Here is a 14,325-nt window from a genome sequence, read left to right as displayed (position 1 = left end):
CGTGGCTGAGCCTGAGGACAATCCATGGCATTTCGGTGATATTTAGGAGAAGCAGAAGAAAGAACAACAGTTTAGTGCAGCCTCTGCCTTGCCAAAGCTGGCTGCCTTCCCAGCTCCAGCAGAAGAGCAGGACTGGAGGGGCTGGAGGTGCTTCAGAAAGGTGCTGGGTAACTTTTGCCCTCTCTCAGGAGCCAACCTCCAAAATTCACAGTCTCCAGTGATTTCTCCCCACAGAAGCTGCCAGGACAGGGAGCTGTTGCTGCCCTTTCCCTCCCCTGGGCAGCCCAATGTGTACACCACTAACCTGAGGTACCTGTGCTCAGCCTCACATTACTGGGGCTGGCAGTCCAGAGCAGGCAGCTCATCCTCTGCCCAGGAATGGGGAAAGGAGAGGTGGAAATACACCCCGAGGTTGGCTGGGTGTAGCTGGGGGCACAGGCAGATCTCCCCCACAGCCAGCTCAGCTTCCCCCTTTCCTCACAGGGCAAGGGCAAAGGGTTTTAGCGTGAGCAGGAGCATCACCAACCATCTGAGCTGCGGATTTGGCTTTGCACAGAGCTCTGCCCCTCCCCTGGCTCTCCCTCCTGGCCACGGGCAGTGTGAAATCACCACCTTTGCATTCCCTGCTCCTGATTTACTGCAATGCCCCAGAGCTCCCACCTCCCTCCTGGGTGCCTCAAAGCAGAGCTGGAGAGCAGCGCCGAGGCAGGAGGGTTTGTTTGCATTTACAGGGAAACCTGTTAATAAAGGAGACCAAAGGGACTGCTCTTTTCCTGGCTGTGGGAACAGATGGCTGGATAACACAGTGCAATTAATATGCAGGGAGCCCTGCCGGGGCAGGGATTCGATTGCCTGTTAGGAGAGGTTAGCACGCTCAGGCTGAGCTCTGCCACCACCCCGCCTGTCCCTGGCACCTGCTGCCTGCAGGGACTCTGTGGGGACACTGGGACAGACTGGATGGGGTCACAGATGGGAGTGTGGGCACTGGGTACACTCAGGATGCAGCTGGGGACTCGGGGACAGGGGCAGGTCTCTGCTTCTGCCGTGCCGGGCGATGCTCTGGGAGGGTTTGTGTGGTAAAGGCCAATCACTTGTTTTTAAAATTTTGAAAGTTTAATAGTAATAAAATGGTTATGAAAATAGTAATACAATTAGAGCAATAATAATTTGGACCATTTGAATTAGGACAATATTAGACAATAGAGACAAAGAGTTACCGATATCTGGGTACCTTTTCCTGGGCAGCAGGAGCCCAAAAAAGGATCCATGCTAACAGAGGATTAACCCTTAAAAGCAACAGCCTGTTGCATATTCATACACCTCATACATGATGCATAAATTCCATTCAAATACAGGATTCTGTCTGGTCAGTGTCAGCTTCTTCCTCTGAATCCTAACAGCGCCTTCGAGGCAGGAGGAAGTTCATTTCTTCTGATAAGGGAGCATAAATTCTTTTTCTCTGAAAGATGTAGATGTCCTGTGGCTGCTATCTCACTGCAAGTCCTTTAAAAAAATATCCTACATGGCATAGTTTCTATTTTAAGATTTTTTATAACCTAAACTATATTTAACACACTACTTGAGAGAATTAATACAGCGTTACTTTCTAACACAACACATATAATATTCATTTGAATATTTGCTAAAAGCCAATCATAAAATCCATGCATTTTTCACAGTTAGCAAAAAGCAAAGGATGGCTCTGGTGATGAATGACTGCTCAGGGGTACTTCCAGGCTGGATGGGGAGCTCTGGATTGTGTTCTTTCCCCCTGGGCTTGTTACCTCTGGGTGAGGAGGTGCCAAGGAGAGCAGCAGGCAGGAGTTCTGGATGAGCTGAGGGAGGTGGGCATCTTGCTGCAGCACAGTGTGGGTACAGAACATTTCCCAGGGCTTCAAACCCAAAATCCACAGGGAAGAAAAACCCCTGCCAAGGCCTAGGAGGGTTAGGTAACCCTGAGGAAGCAGGAAACCCATCAAACCCACCCCAGCACTGAGCTGGGCCTCATGACCACACGGTCAAGCCCAAATCGATGGGCCAAGGTCACCCTGGGCACATGCGGGGCTGTCCCCATGCCCTGTGCCCATCCCATCCTGGGCTCCCACAGGATGGCAGTGTCCCATCCCCATCCTCTTCATACCTTTGCTTTCACCCCCCATTTTCTGGTATTTTCTGGTATTCTCTGATATTTTCTCCCCCTCCCCGGCTCATTGAGGTTGCTGAGCCCCATGAAAGGCAGCTCAGCTTTGATCAGGGGCTGCTCCTGTGCCGTGCCAGCAGCGCGGTCCCTCCCGCCCGGCACCGCCACTCGCGGCCGCGCTTTCTTCTGCTTCGGGAGGAGCTGCTGGAGATGTCGATCCTCGGCGCAAATCCTCGCAATTAGGCCTGTTCTGCTGCCTGCCTCGTTTGATCTCCTTTAATTATTTATCGCCTTTTTCTTTCTCCTCTTTCCTAAATCCTCGCTTTCTTTCAAGTGATGATTCCCCTCCTCTCCCCCCAGCCGCGGCTGGCTCTGCCTGTTTGCCTGCAATTACCGACCCTTCTGCTCCTTCCATCTCTCTCCCCTTTTGTTCTCCACCACATCACTCCTCGCTGCTCTCGTGGCTTCACCCTGCCCACCTGCCTGCCTGGCTGCTTTTTCTCTCCGCTTTTCTTGAATTTTCCCCACCTGGCTGGGAAAAATTCAGTATATTGCCTGTCTCCATCCCATTCCAGGTGTGGTTCTGGCTGTGTTTGCTGCCCGTGCCAAGGATTCTGCGCCTTGAGCTGGGTTATTCTCCATCTCCCACTGCTGTTGTCCTGGTCCACTGGTCAAACCCTGCCACAAAGCCCTGGCTGCTGGCCAAAACCAGGAAACCCCACGGGGCTCCTGTCCTTGCCATGCCAGGGTCTCCCTGTGCTGCTTTTCCATCCCTCATTTCTTTGTTTCCCAGGGCCTGATGCATTATTCAGCACTGCGGGGTGTGGGGAAGATAATGGTGCTGCAAAGGGCACGGGCTCACCCTGGCCATGCTGGATTTGCTGTCATGGGCTGAATTTCCCCTCCAGCACTAAACCAGGAATAGTCCTGACCAGGCAGGAGGTTCCTCCTAGGAGGTGACATCTGCTGTCAGCCCTGGGGGGACGTGGCAGGGACAAAGGTGGGAGCAGGGGGAGGCAGCAGTGGCCCTGGCAGTGCTGCAGGGGCTGCACCTCCCAAATTTTTTAATAGAGTTTAATAGAGACACAGGTCCAGCACATGGCCCCTTGTTTCTGTAGCCCTGACATGGATAATGGATGCAGGACGCAGGTTTTGCTCAGCAGATGTAGCAAACCACCCCAAAACCTGATGTTTAACCCTTGTGGGAAGAGGATGCTCATGCTTTCCAACCCTGTTTGCATCTGTGACCCCCAGCTGGACCTGTCCCCATGGTTTGCTGCCACCTCAGCCTGTGCACAGGGACAGGGAGGAAGGTGAGGGATGAAGGTCTGGTGTTGCTGGCTCCCCAGCCTGTGCACAGGGAAAGGGAGGAAGGTGAGGGATGGAGGGATGGTGTTGCTGGCAGTATTTTGATTCCTGGGTCTGTCCTCCCTCAGGAAGCAGCATCACCCTGTTGCTATCAGTTTTGGAGACATCCCCACCAGGACAGGCCTCTCCAGCCTTGCCTGCCCCCAGGAAAGCTCCCCTTAGACCCCATCTTTGGCTTCCCATCCCTGTCTCTGCAGGAACTCCCTGCCCAAATCCTGCTCTGGGGCCAAGTCCCCCATGGAGTGATGGCCAGGGGCTTTTGCTGGGCTCTGCTTGGGAGCTGTGATCACAGGGGATGCAGGGCCCAGGCAGTGCAGGGGAAACTGAGCCAGGGGTGACACCAGCAGTCCCCAGCCAGGTGTGTTTGGTGTCCCTGGGTGACAGCCAGGGTGAATTCAGAGTGTTTTGGGAGGTTAAACCCTGGCCATGACCAAACTGGGCTGTTTTGAGGTGGTTTAGGGTAGATTTGGGAGCTTTTCCCCTTCTCTGGATTCACCATTTCCTGTCTGCTGAGGAGGGCGAGTGCTCAGCATCACTGAAGGAAATTAAAATTAATTATGGGCTCATTAACACGGACTCATTCCCTGAGCTGCAGCACTGGGGAGTGTCCCTGTTGGGGACCCAACAGCTCCCAAATCACCACAAGCCCCCAGCCATCCCAAAGCCATCCCAAAGGGTGTTCAGGTGCTCCCAGGCAGGGCTGGGGAATCAGCTGGGAACTGGGCAGGACTGGGGGCACTGGGGGATCACTGGGGGCACCGTGGTGAGGAGGTGAAGGGTGGGATGGAGTTCAGGGTGGAAAATGGGATGGGATGTGATTCAGAGTAGGGATACAGGGTGGAATATGGGATGAAATGCAGGGTGGGGTTTAGGATGGGATATGGGATGGGATGAAGTGTGAGATATGGAATGGGATGGGATACAGGGAGGGGGTGCTCTGTGGAAGGATGGGGGGCTCTGTGCAGTGTGGGAGAGCTGTGGAGGGGTCAAAGGGGCTGGAGAAGGACAGAGTGCTCTGTGTAAGGATGAAGGAGGCTCTGTGTAAGGATGATGGGGGTCTATGGAAGTATGGGGGTCCCTGTAAGGATGGAAGGGAGTTTGTGTAAGGATGATGGGGGTCTATGGAATGACATGGGGGGATCTATGGAAGGATGGAGGTCTGTGTAAGGATGACAGGGGTCTGTGTAAGGATGATGGGGGTCTATGGAAGGACGGATGTTTGTGTAGGGGCAGGGCTCTGCATAAGCACAGGGATCTGTGTACGGATGACGGGGGGAGCTCTGTGGAATTTCAGGGGTCTGTGGAAGTATGGGGATCTGTGTGAGGACGGGGGTCTGTGTAAGGATAAGGGTTTATGGAATGATGAGGGCCTGTGGAAGGATGACAGGGGTCTGTGTAAGGACAGGGGTCTGTTAAGGATGACGGGGGTCTATGGAATGATGGGGGTCTATGGAAGTACAGGGCTCTGTGCAAAGACGGGGCTCTGTGTAAGGGTGATAGGGGTCTGTGTAAGTACCGAGCTCTGTGTAAGGATGGGGGTCTGTGGAAGGACAGGGGTATGTGTAAGGATGACAGGGCTCTGTGTAAGTACGGGGCTCTGTGGGAGGACAGGGGTCTGTGTAAGGATGATGGGGGCTCTGTGTAGGTACCGGGCTCTGTGTAAGTACCAGGCTCTGTGTAAGGATGCCGGGGGCTCTGTGTAAGCACCGGGCTCTGTGTAAGGATGAGGTTCTGTGTAATATCGGACTCTGTGTTAGTACCGGGCTCTGTGTAGGTACCGGGCTCTGTGTAGGTACCGGTACTAACCCATCTGTGTAAGGATGACGGGGGCTCTGTGTAAGGATGATGGGGGCTCTGTGTAGGTACCGGGCTCTGTGTAAGTACCGGTACTAACCCATCTGTGTAAGGATGCCGGGGGCTCTGTGTAAGGATGCCGGGGGCTCTGTGTAAGCACCGGGCTCTGTGTAAGGATGAGGCTCTGTGTAACATCGGGCTCTGTGTTAGTACCGGGGTCTGTGTAAGTACCGGTACTAACCCCTCTGTGTAAGGATGCCGGGTAATACCGGGCTCCGTGTAAGCCCCGCGGTCCCGGAGCAGCGCGGCGCGGTGCAGGGCGCCCTCCGGCCGGCAGGCGGCGCTGCGGGCGGTGGCGGCGCGCTCCCCCGCGGCGGCGGCGCTCTGTGTCGGGCGGCTCCGTGTGCCGGAGCTGTCCAGCACTTCAGCAGGGGCCGCGCCGGGGCCGCGCCGAGGGGCCGCGGCCGGCGGGACCCCCGGCACCCCCGGCTCCCCCGGCACCCACCGGCACCCACCGGCACCCCCCGCGGCCCACAGCCACCCAGCGGGGCCGGGCCCAGCGGGACGGCGGGGCGAGGTGAGGCGCGGCCGGGCCCGGGGCTGGGGGGCCGGGAAGGGAGCGGAGCGGGGCGGGGGGCGGCGGGGCCGAGCCGGGCCATGAGGGGGCTCTGGGAGGTGCAGGGGGTGCGGGAGGATGGAGCCCCCCCACCCATCCGGTGGTGCTGGGGACAGGCGGGTGATGGCCCCCGTGATGGGGATTTGGGGGTGCGGTGCCGGGCAGGGGGCTGGGAATTGGGGTCTGCAAAGGGATGGAAGGGATGGGGAAGGCGTGCGGGGTATTGGGGGTGCTGGGACAGCTGGGAACCCCACGGGAGGGGTGTGCTGGGGGTGTCCCCTATGAGGTTTGATGCTTCTGGGGGTATGAGATGGGTGAGGAGTCGGGAGATGAGGCGCTTTTTGGGGTACAGGGGGTCCCTCCAGGGATAGGGATGTGCCGGGGGCTCTCTGGTGCTGGGGGGGCACCCAAATCCCTCCTTCCATGCTGGGGGGAGCCAGGATGGGACAGGGACAGTGGGTGACCCCCAGCAGTGGTTTCTGGCTGGGAAGGACGGGACAGGGATGATCCCTCAGCTGATGCTGGTGCAGGTGGGACACAAGGCTGAGACAAGGTTCCCAAAGCCCCTCTCTCCTCCTGCTGCGTGGACCCCCAGGCTGTGCTGGGGAGGGTTTGGCTGATGAGATTTCAAACCCTGCGGGTGTTGCGCGAGGGAAGGAGAAGGGGGCAAGGCTTGGCAGCGGGGAGCCACAGCAGCAACTCAACCGCTTTTGTCTTTTGGGAGTGTTCTGTGCTTCTCCTTCCCACATCAGGTTTGTCCCCGGGGATGTCTGGGCTGTGCCATGCAGGGGGCTGGGGGTGATGGGTCAGGCCATGGCTCAGGGGGACTTTCAGAGGACACAGGTTCATTCATTCCCTCCAGAGCAAGATTTCAGACTGGATGTGTCTTGGTTTGCCTGCTCTCCCACTGCTGTAGGGGGGTCCCCTGGGAGCTGGCAGCATTTGGGGGTGTCTCAGGTTGATGACAAATGTCAAGGACCTTCTCTGAGGGTGCAGGTGCTCGCTGGTCTCCTTGCCCTGGCATGTGGATTCTCCTCTGGCAGGAGCACAGGGACACCCCCTCTGGGGGGGGGATTTTGGGGACAGTGTTTGTGTCCCCACACACACATCGTCATTGCTCTGTCCCACTCTGCCTCACACAGTGCCACCGTCTGTGCCTCGCCTGCTTTCCCCAAAATCCCCCTGGCATCCCACCTGCCCCCCCTGCCCCAGGACTCATCCTGACAGCACACGCAGGGAATGTCAGGGGCTTTCAGAGCCACAAATTGGGCAGGTTTGAAGGGAGCCTTTGGTCCTTGGTCACTGTGGGAATGGCAAACAGGGATTTTGCCAGGCAGAGGGGTCCAGGGGTCTTGGTTGGCTTTGTCTCTGGTGCCAAGAAAATGCTGTTTTTCCCCTGGACAAAGGGTCTTGTGCCCCGGGGCCAGATCCATTTGTGGGTGTGTGTGTGGCAGCAGGTCCTGGAGGCTGCTGGAAGAGGGAGCAGAGGGTGCTCACCCCATATCTGGGCAGGGGATGCCTGTGGGGTGCAGATCACCCTGTGGGGTTGGTGCTTATGCTGAGGGTCTGCCGGATATGGGGGTCCCCCATCCCCAGAGCCCTTCCTCCTCCTCCTCCTCCTCCTCCTCCTCCTCCTCCTTCCTGTCTCCCAGCTCCCGTTTTCCCCGGCCAGGTGGCCCGTGGCTTATATAATGTGCTCAAACCCCGGAATAGCTCCTCCCGTTACACAACCACCCAGCCGGGCACGGCAGGGGGGTCTGGGGGGGATTCCCGGCTGGATGCTCCCCCTGCACCGGCAGTGACCCCCCTGTGCCCGCGGTGCTCAGCTCCAGGGCTTGTGCACCACGATTGTGTCCCCGTTGGGGAAGGTGACCTCATTGTGACAGTCATCCCCCTGCTCCTCCATGTGCTCAATTATTGCTTTTATTTGTAGTAGTGTTGTTACTCCCCTTCCTCAGAGGGGTGATGGGCCTCGGGCTGACTGTGCCTCCTCCTGGCTCCTTGCCCAGCACCCCAAAGGTGCAAAACTTGGGGTGGCTGATCCCCCTCTCCATCCCCATTCCCTATTTAAGCACCTCCTGTCTGGGGAAGGTCTGACAGGGCATTCCCAAGGGGATGAGGGAAGCGTGGCCAAAGGGGTGCAGGGCTGGGGATCCCATGGAAAAACCCCTCAGCTGGATCTGCTGCCCCTCCCCTCAGCATGGAGGGATTGCTGTTACCACGTGGGTGTGCTGCTCCTTTCCCTCATCCCTGATTCAGGAACAGGGTCACTGCGTGGGGCTCCCTCCCTGTTATGGGGTGACCCCTTTCCCACCAGCTCTTCTCCAGCCAGAGCTGGGAATGGAGCTCCTCAACAGCCAACAGCCCAAGGGGTTCAGGCTGCGGGGGCTTCATCTGCAGCATTTTGGGGACAGGAGTAAATCCTGGCTCCTCACCCTCCATTGTGCCCCTTTCCCTGGATCATCTCCAGGGGATCCCTGTGCCCACACCCCTGTGTGATGCTTGTCCAGTGTGGGACCAGTTCCCAATCCTGGCTCCCCCATCCCTACATCCCCAAGCCAGGAAGGAGCCCAGTTGCTTAGCAACTGTTTAGCTTCTCCACCAGCCTCCTCATCTATTTTAAAATATATATGTATTTATATATATATATATATTTATATATATCTGCACAGACGTAGGTATGCACACGCATCTGCAGCTCCTGACCCCCCAGCCAGCATCCGTATATTCTTTACTAATTGCTTTAAAGTCTGTGAGGTGTCAAATTCTGTTGAGGCAGCTGTAGGAAAAGATGCCCTGGGCTCGGGAAAGCAGGGATGGAAGCACTGGGACGGCTGTCAGCAAACCATTCCCACTGTCCCTTCCGAGGGGCATCATCCCTGTGCCTTGGGGCTGGAGGGCAGCGCTAACGAGCCCCAGAATGGCTGCACTTTTAAAGCTACATTTGCCTTTTTCCCTCGTTCTTCAAGGTCTGACTCACAGTTTTTGGCACTGGAAGGCAGCTCCGGAGAAGGTCAGCCCAATTAATGGCAGCAACCCCGGACTTTTCCTCCTTGTAACTCCAGCTGGGTGTTCAGAGGAGGCTGCCTGCCTGGCCGTGGTGTTCTGGCATATTTTGTGTCCTGAAAAAAAAAGATTTTTCTCCCAGCTGTCGCCAGAGCACAGACAGGGAGCAGCCTGGGATGGGGCTGTGCCTGCTTGGGGACAGGGTGATGGTTTCAGTCCTGATGAGATCCCAAGAGGCAGCAGAACCATGGGGACCACCCCTGTCAGCCTCTCTGGCGCATCCTCACCCCATCTGGGCTGTCTGTGGCGTGTTGGGGCCGAGCTCTGGCACGCTCAGCCGTCCAGGGATCCTCCGTGCTGGGCTCGGTGCCCACATCCCGTGCCCGCATCCCCGGTGCTCACTCACGGCCGCCCCGGCTGGTGCAGCTGGATGTGGCGAGAATTAATGGAGCGCCGGCCGGAGGCGGCTTTAATTAGCACCGAGGCACGGCAGGGGAGGGGGCAGCACGCCCGGGGACCGCTGCCGCCCTTCCCTAGCGAGGGAGGGACACCGGGAGAGCATCCAGGCCCCCGGGACAGCATCCCGGCACCCGGGAGAGCATCCCGGCACCCGGGACAGCATCCCGGCACCCGGGAGAGCACCCAGGCACCCGGGGGAGCATCCAGGCACCCGGGGGAGCATCCCGGCCCCCGGGACAGCATCCAGGCACCCGGGAGAGCATCCAGGCACCCGGGAGAGCACCCAGGCACCCGGGAGAGCACCCAGGCACCCGGGAGAGCATCCAGGCACCCGGGAGAGCATCCCGGCGCCCGGGAGAGCACCCAGGCACCCGGGAGAGCATCCAGGCACCCGGGAGAGCATCCAGGCACCCGGGAGAGCATCCCGGCGCCCGGGAGAGCATCCAGGCACCGGCGGCTCCGCGCTGCCATCCCCGCTCCCCCCGGGAAGCGCCTCCAGCCGCAGTACGGCTGTGGCAGGGCCCTGCGGCGGCTGCTCAGAGCCCGGGGCTCAGCGGGGCTCAGGGGGGGAGGTCTTAGCACAGCCGGCTGGGAAGGGCCAAAGCAGTTTGGCGAAATAATGCTCTTTCCCCCATCATTTTGCTTCTTTATTTTTGGGCTGGAGTGCCGGACCTGTGAGCTGGACAAAGCCCAGCTGGGACATGGGGACATCCTTGGGCCACCCCACCCCATCCCACAGAGAGTGAGCTCCATTCAGAGCTTGGCTGGAAACCAGCAGCCCCAAACCCTGGCAGGATGGTGAGGCTGGGCCTTGCACCCCCTGTTCTGGCTGTGTGCAGTGTGTCTGTCCTTCTGTCTGTCCTGGCAGTCTCTGAGCTGGTATTGTGGGTGTCCAGGTCCTCCACGCCCTGGGTGTGATTCAGCATGGCTGGGGAGGGAGGGAGAGACCAGGGCATGGGGTGGAGGATGGTGAATGGTGATGGAGGGTGAGGAGGAGGAGAATGGAAAAGAGAGATGAAGATGGATGAGGAGGAGAACGGAGAATAGGGACGAGTATGGAGAATGGGGATGAGGATGGTGGATGGGGAGGATGATGAGGAAATTAATCAGGATGGAATTTGGGGATGAAATTGAAGATAGGGGTGGAGGATGAGGATGGAGGATGGTGGAGGAGGGTGAGGAGGAGGAGAATGGAAAAGAGAGATGAAGATGGAATATGGGAATGGAGGAGAATGGAGAATAGGGATGGATATGGACAATGGGGATGAGGATGGTGGATGGGGAGAAGGATGAGGAAGGGGATGAGGGTGGTGGATGGGGAGAAGGATGAGGAAGGGGATGAGGATGGAATTTGGGGATGAGATTGAAGATAAGGGATGGAGGATGAGGATGGGGCATCTCTGAACACTTCCAAAAGCTCTAATCCAGGTATCAGAAAGCACCTGCAATCTGCAAAGCTGGATTGACCTCCCCAAGGCCCAAGGTGGCACGTAGGAGGAGGATCAGGATCCCAAAATACGTGGGTGAATGCCTGGTTAATATGGGAAAAGAGGGATTTGCTCAGGGGTCTCCCCAGCAGCTCCAGCCCCTGGTGCCAGGGGGTTTGGGCCCTCCTGGGTGGCAGTGAGGGAATTTGGGAGGGGAATGGATACCAGCAGTTGTCCCCAGCTACATCCTGCAGCCTTTGGGAGTGTGTGGAGACACAGAGCTCACCCCAGGACGCCTCCTCTCCCTCTGGGCAAGGCAGGCAGGCAGTGGCTGCCAGTGATTGATGTTTTGTGGGTAATTACTGCAGATAATGAAATATTTAACCATCATCTTTATTATCGGGGTAGCTCCGAGCCTGGTGGGAAACCACTGCTGCTTGGCCAGGGCTGTGCTGATGGCTTTGGTGCTGATTTTGGTGCTGGCAGGGCCAGGTTATCCCTGTGTGGTGGTGGCAGCCACTCTGTGTCCCTGAGCTGTCCCTTGTGAGTGCAGGGCTCTCCTTGTGGGGCAGGGAGGTCATAGACCCAACTGGGGGACATGATGTCTGGTGTCTTGTCCCCATTGTCACCAGCAGGGTAGGGCTGGCTCTGTTTGGCACCCAGGGATTTGCCTGGGGCACCTTTGGAGAGCTGGGGGAGGGTTGTGGGTGGGTTTTCCCCGTTCCTTTGTTTCCCTGCCCGTGCTGTGGCTGAGGCAGGGGGCTGGTGGCAGCTCCCATGAGGACATTGCTCCAGGCTGAGGGGACACTGGGATGCAGAACCATGTCCTCCCCCAGTCCAGCTCCACCTGGTGCAAAGGGATTTCTCCAGCTCCCTCCTTTTCATGGGAACATTTCAGGGAGCATTTCCTGCATGCCTCCCCCACCATGCAGCCTTCTCTCACAGGTACCCATCCAGCTGCCAGTTTGTCTCCATCTCCCTGCCCAGCTCCATATCCCACACACTCTCAAGGTTTTTCAGCAATGAATTTATCCACTGCTGGGCTCAGGATAAAATGAATTCCCACTGGGGACAAGCAAGCAGAGGCTGCTGCAGAAATCATCCTCTCCTTTCCTCTCTCCTTCCCTGAGCCTCTCTGTGGGGAAAGATTTCTAAGCAGGGAACTTCCCCCTTTCTCTAGTTTCCTTCCAGGTTTTTGGTTTCATGTCCTGATGGGAAAAAGAGGGAGAGGAGCCCCCAAGGCAGGTTTTCCTGCAGCATCTCTCTGTTCTCCAGCCTGGAGCCATCCTGGGAAATGGAGGGAGCTGGGTTCAGGGTGGGCAGGGAGTGTCATGGGGTTTGAAATGTGGGTGCTGCAGGCAAGGGGGAACTGGGGGACCCTCCAGGTGTAGGCATGAGCATCCAGGAGTGCAGAGCCCTGCCTGGCTCCTGCTGCACCAGTGTCTCTGTGGAAATAAAGGCTGCTGGCTCCTCTCTGCGTGGTAGTAATGAGGGGGAAAAAAGAGAAAAAAGCCTTGTAATTAAGCACTCAGCTGCTGTCCTCCCTGGGCAGGCTCATCAGGAGATAAATGACTGTGTGGGGCAGCCAGAGGCAGCAGCAGAGTCAGGGATGTCCTGGGGGGATGCTGTGGGGTGGGAGGCACCTCCTGGCCAGGTTGGGATCCCCACAACCCCAGGGAGGGCTCCGAGGTATTTTCTCTTCTCAAACAGCAAAGAAATCTCATCAAAGCCTCTCGTGGGTGATCTGCATTAACACCCTGGCTCTGTCCCAGCTGGCCTGGCCATGGAGAGCTCTGAGCTCTGGTATCCTGCTGGAATGGCACACTGGGAATGGCAAACCTTTCCTGGGCTTGAAACAGTGTGGATCAGTCCATGGTCTGTCTGTCCTTCCTGCTTCTGCTGGGATTGGGATGCCTCCTTCCCTGGGCCAGGGTTTGCCCCATCCATGGGCAGTGTGTGCGAGCCACCCAAGGATTGGCTGTTTCCTGCATAGGAGAAGACATTCAGGCATCATCCATGCTTCTCCAGCAGGATCCCTGGGATAGAAACACCTCAGAGAAGTGCTTTTTCTGGCAAAAGCTGCTTCTCCAAGCCCAAATCCAGCATGGAGAGTGAGGCAGGATGCTCTGCCTCTCCTCCTGCTCGTTTCTCTTTGTGCAGGGCCCCTGTAAAGGCAAGGTGGTGCCTCTGCAGCCTGGTGGAGCTGGTGGTTAAGGCAGCAGATCTCCAGTGGGAGCACCCCATGCTCAGGAGAGGGCTGGAGTGCTGGGCAGGGCAGGAAAACAGGGACAGCAAGGAATGGGTGCTCAGCCATGCACCGATGGCCCCAGGGTGCTGAGACAGGGCTGTGTCTGTCTGCTTGATCCAGGAGATTTGGGAGCATCTCCTCCCTCAGGCTCAGGGAGCATCAGCCAGAGCCTCAGCATGGCAGTGCTGCTTGGGAGCAGTTGTCCTCTTCCAGGGGTTATTTTTGGAGCCAAGTGAGGACACATTGGCTGTGTGGTGGAGAGAGGAGGCAGAGACACGTGAAGGTGAGGGAGCAGGGGGAAGGCAGAGGGGCAGAGGCTGGTGGGGACCCTCATCTGCCCTTGGAGCCCACACTGGGCCATGCCAGAGGGTGCCAGCCCATGGCCCAACAGCATCAGCAAGTGTTTGCTGCCTGAGCCAGACATCAGGGTGTCCCACCACTGCAACCAAACCAGCCAGTGCAGCTGGGAAATGCAAGGGGATATCTGAGGACTGTGAGGGTGGATACCTGTCCCTGCTCCAAACCCACACTGGCTGACAATGGGGTTCATGGGCTGCTGCTGTCTTGGGCCCCACAGACCCACCCTTAGCCAGGTTTTTCCAGTACAAGGTTGGAGCAGAGCATCCTCCTCTTTCCCAGGAGCCAGCCCTTGTCATGGTGACATGAGTCGCCCCAGCCTTGCTTTTGAGGGACACCTAGTCACTGTCCCCATCAACCTGCTTTCAAGGTTTTACCCTCAGGTCCTCACAGGGTCCTCTCACTGCCAGGGGGTGAGAGGGGAAGCAGAGCAGGCACTGACCCTTCTCTTCCTCTCCCTGCCAGGCAATCATGGCTCTGTACAACAATGGGGCTGACGTGCCCTCGCCCCAGGAGGCCTCCAATGGCTTCCCCCAGCCTGGAGCCTCAGGAACGTGGCACAAGGGCGAGGAGGAGGTGAGGCTGGTGGAGCCCAGCATGGTGAAGAAGGCTCACCGGGAAATCCTGGACCATGAGCGCAAGCGGCGCGTGGAGCTGAAGTGCATGGAGCTACAGGAGATGATGGAGGAGCAGGGGTGAGTGCTGGGCACGTTGGGGATGGGATCCTTTTGGCCTATTTGCACCTTGTTCTCCCACTTTAAAAAATAAATTCATGTGGCAAGTGTTTGGAAGTAAATCCATTTTTTGGTGAACCATTTGGAAGTAAATCCATTTTTGGGTGAACCAAGCAGCTTTGGTGGGTTGGTCTGTGGTGGGAAAGGCCTAGGAGTTCATCCACTTTGGTGGGTTA

At 57.6% G+C, this 14,325-nt stretch overlaps 1 protein-coding gene across 1 annotated transcript in view; it reads left to right on the top strand.

The window, feature by feature from the left end:
* The first annotated feature begins 5,819 nt into the window (after positions 1-5,819).
* Positions 5,820-14,325, top strand: part of SRRM3 (serine/arginine repetitive matrix 3) — a 28,133-nt gene continuing 19,627 nt past the window's right edge. The window contains exons 1-2 of the mRNA XM_054287245.1: positions 5,820-5,879; positions 13,881-14,110. Coding sequence (XP_054143220.1) covers positions 13,887-14,110 — 224 coding nt within the window. The 5' untranslated portion in view covers positions 5,820-5,879; positions 13,881-13,886. The remainder of the gene's footprint in view (positions 5,880-13,880; positions 14,111-14,325) is intronic.

Source organism: Melozone crissalis, unplaced genomic scaffold, assembly GCF_028551555.1.
Source record: "Melozone crissalis strain CALT ecotype California unplaced genomic scaffold, PUWL_Pcris_2 ptg000057l_1, whole genome shotgun sequence".
Taxonomy (NCBI): Eukaryota; Metazoa; Chordata; class Aves; order Passeriformes; family Passerellidae; genus Melozone; species Melozone crissalis.
This window is presented reverse-complemented; position numbering and strand designations above follow the sequence as displayed.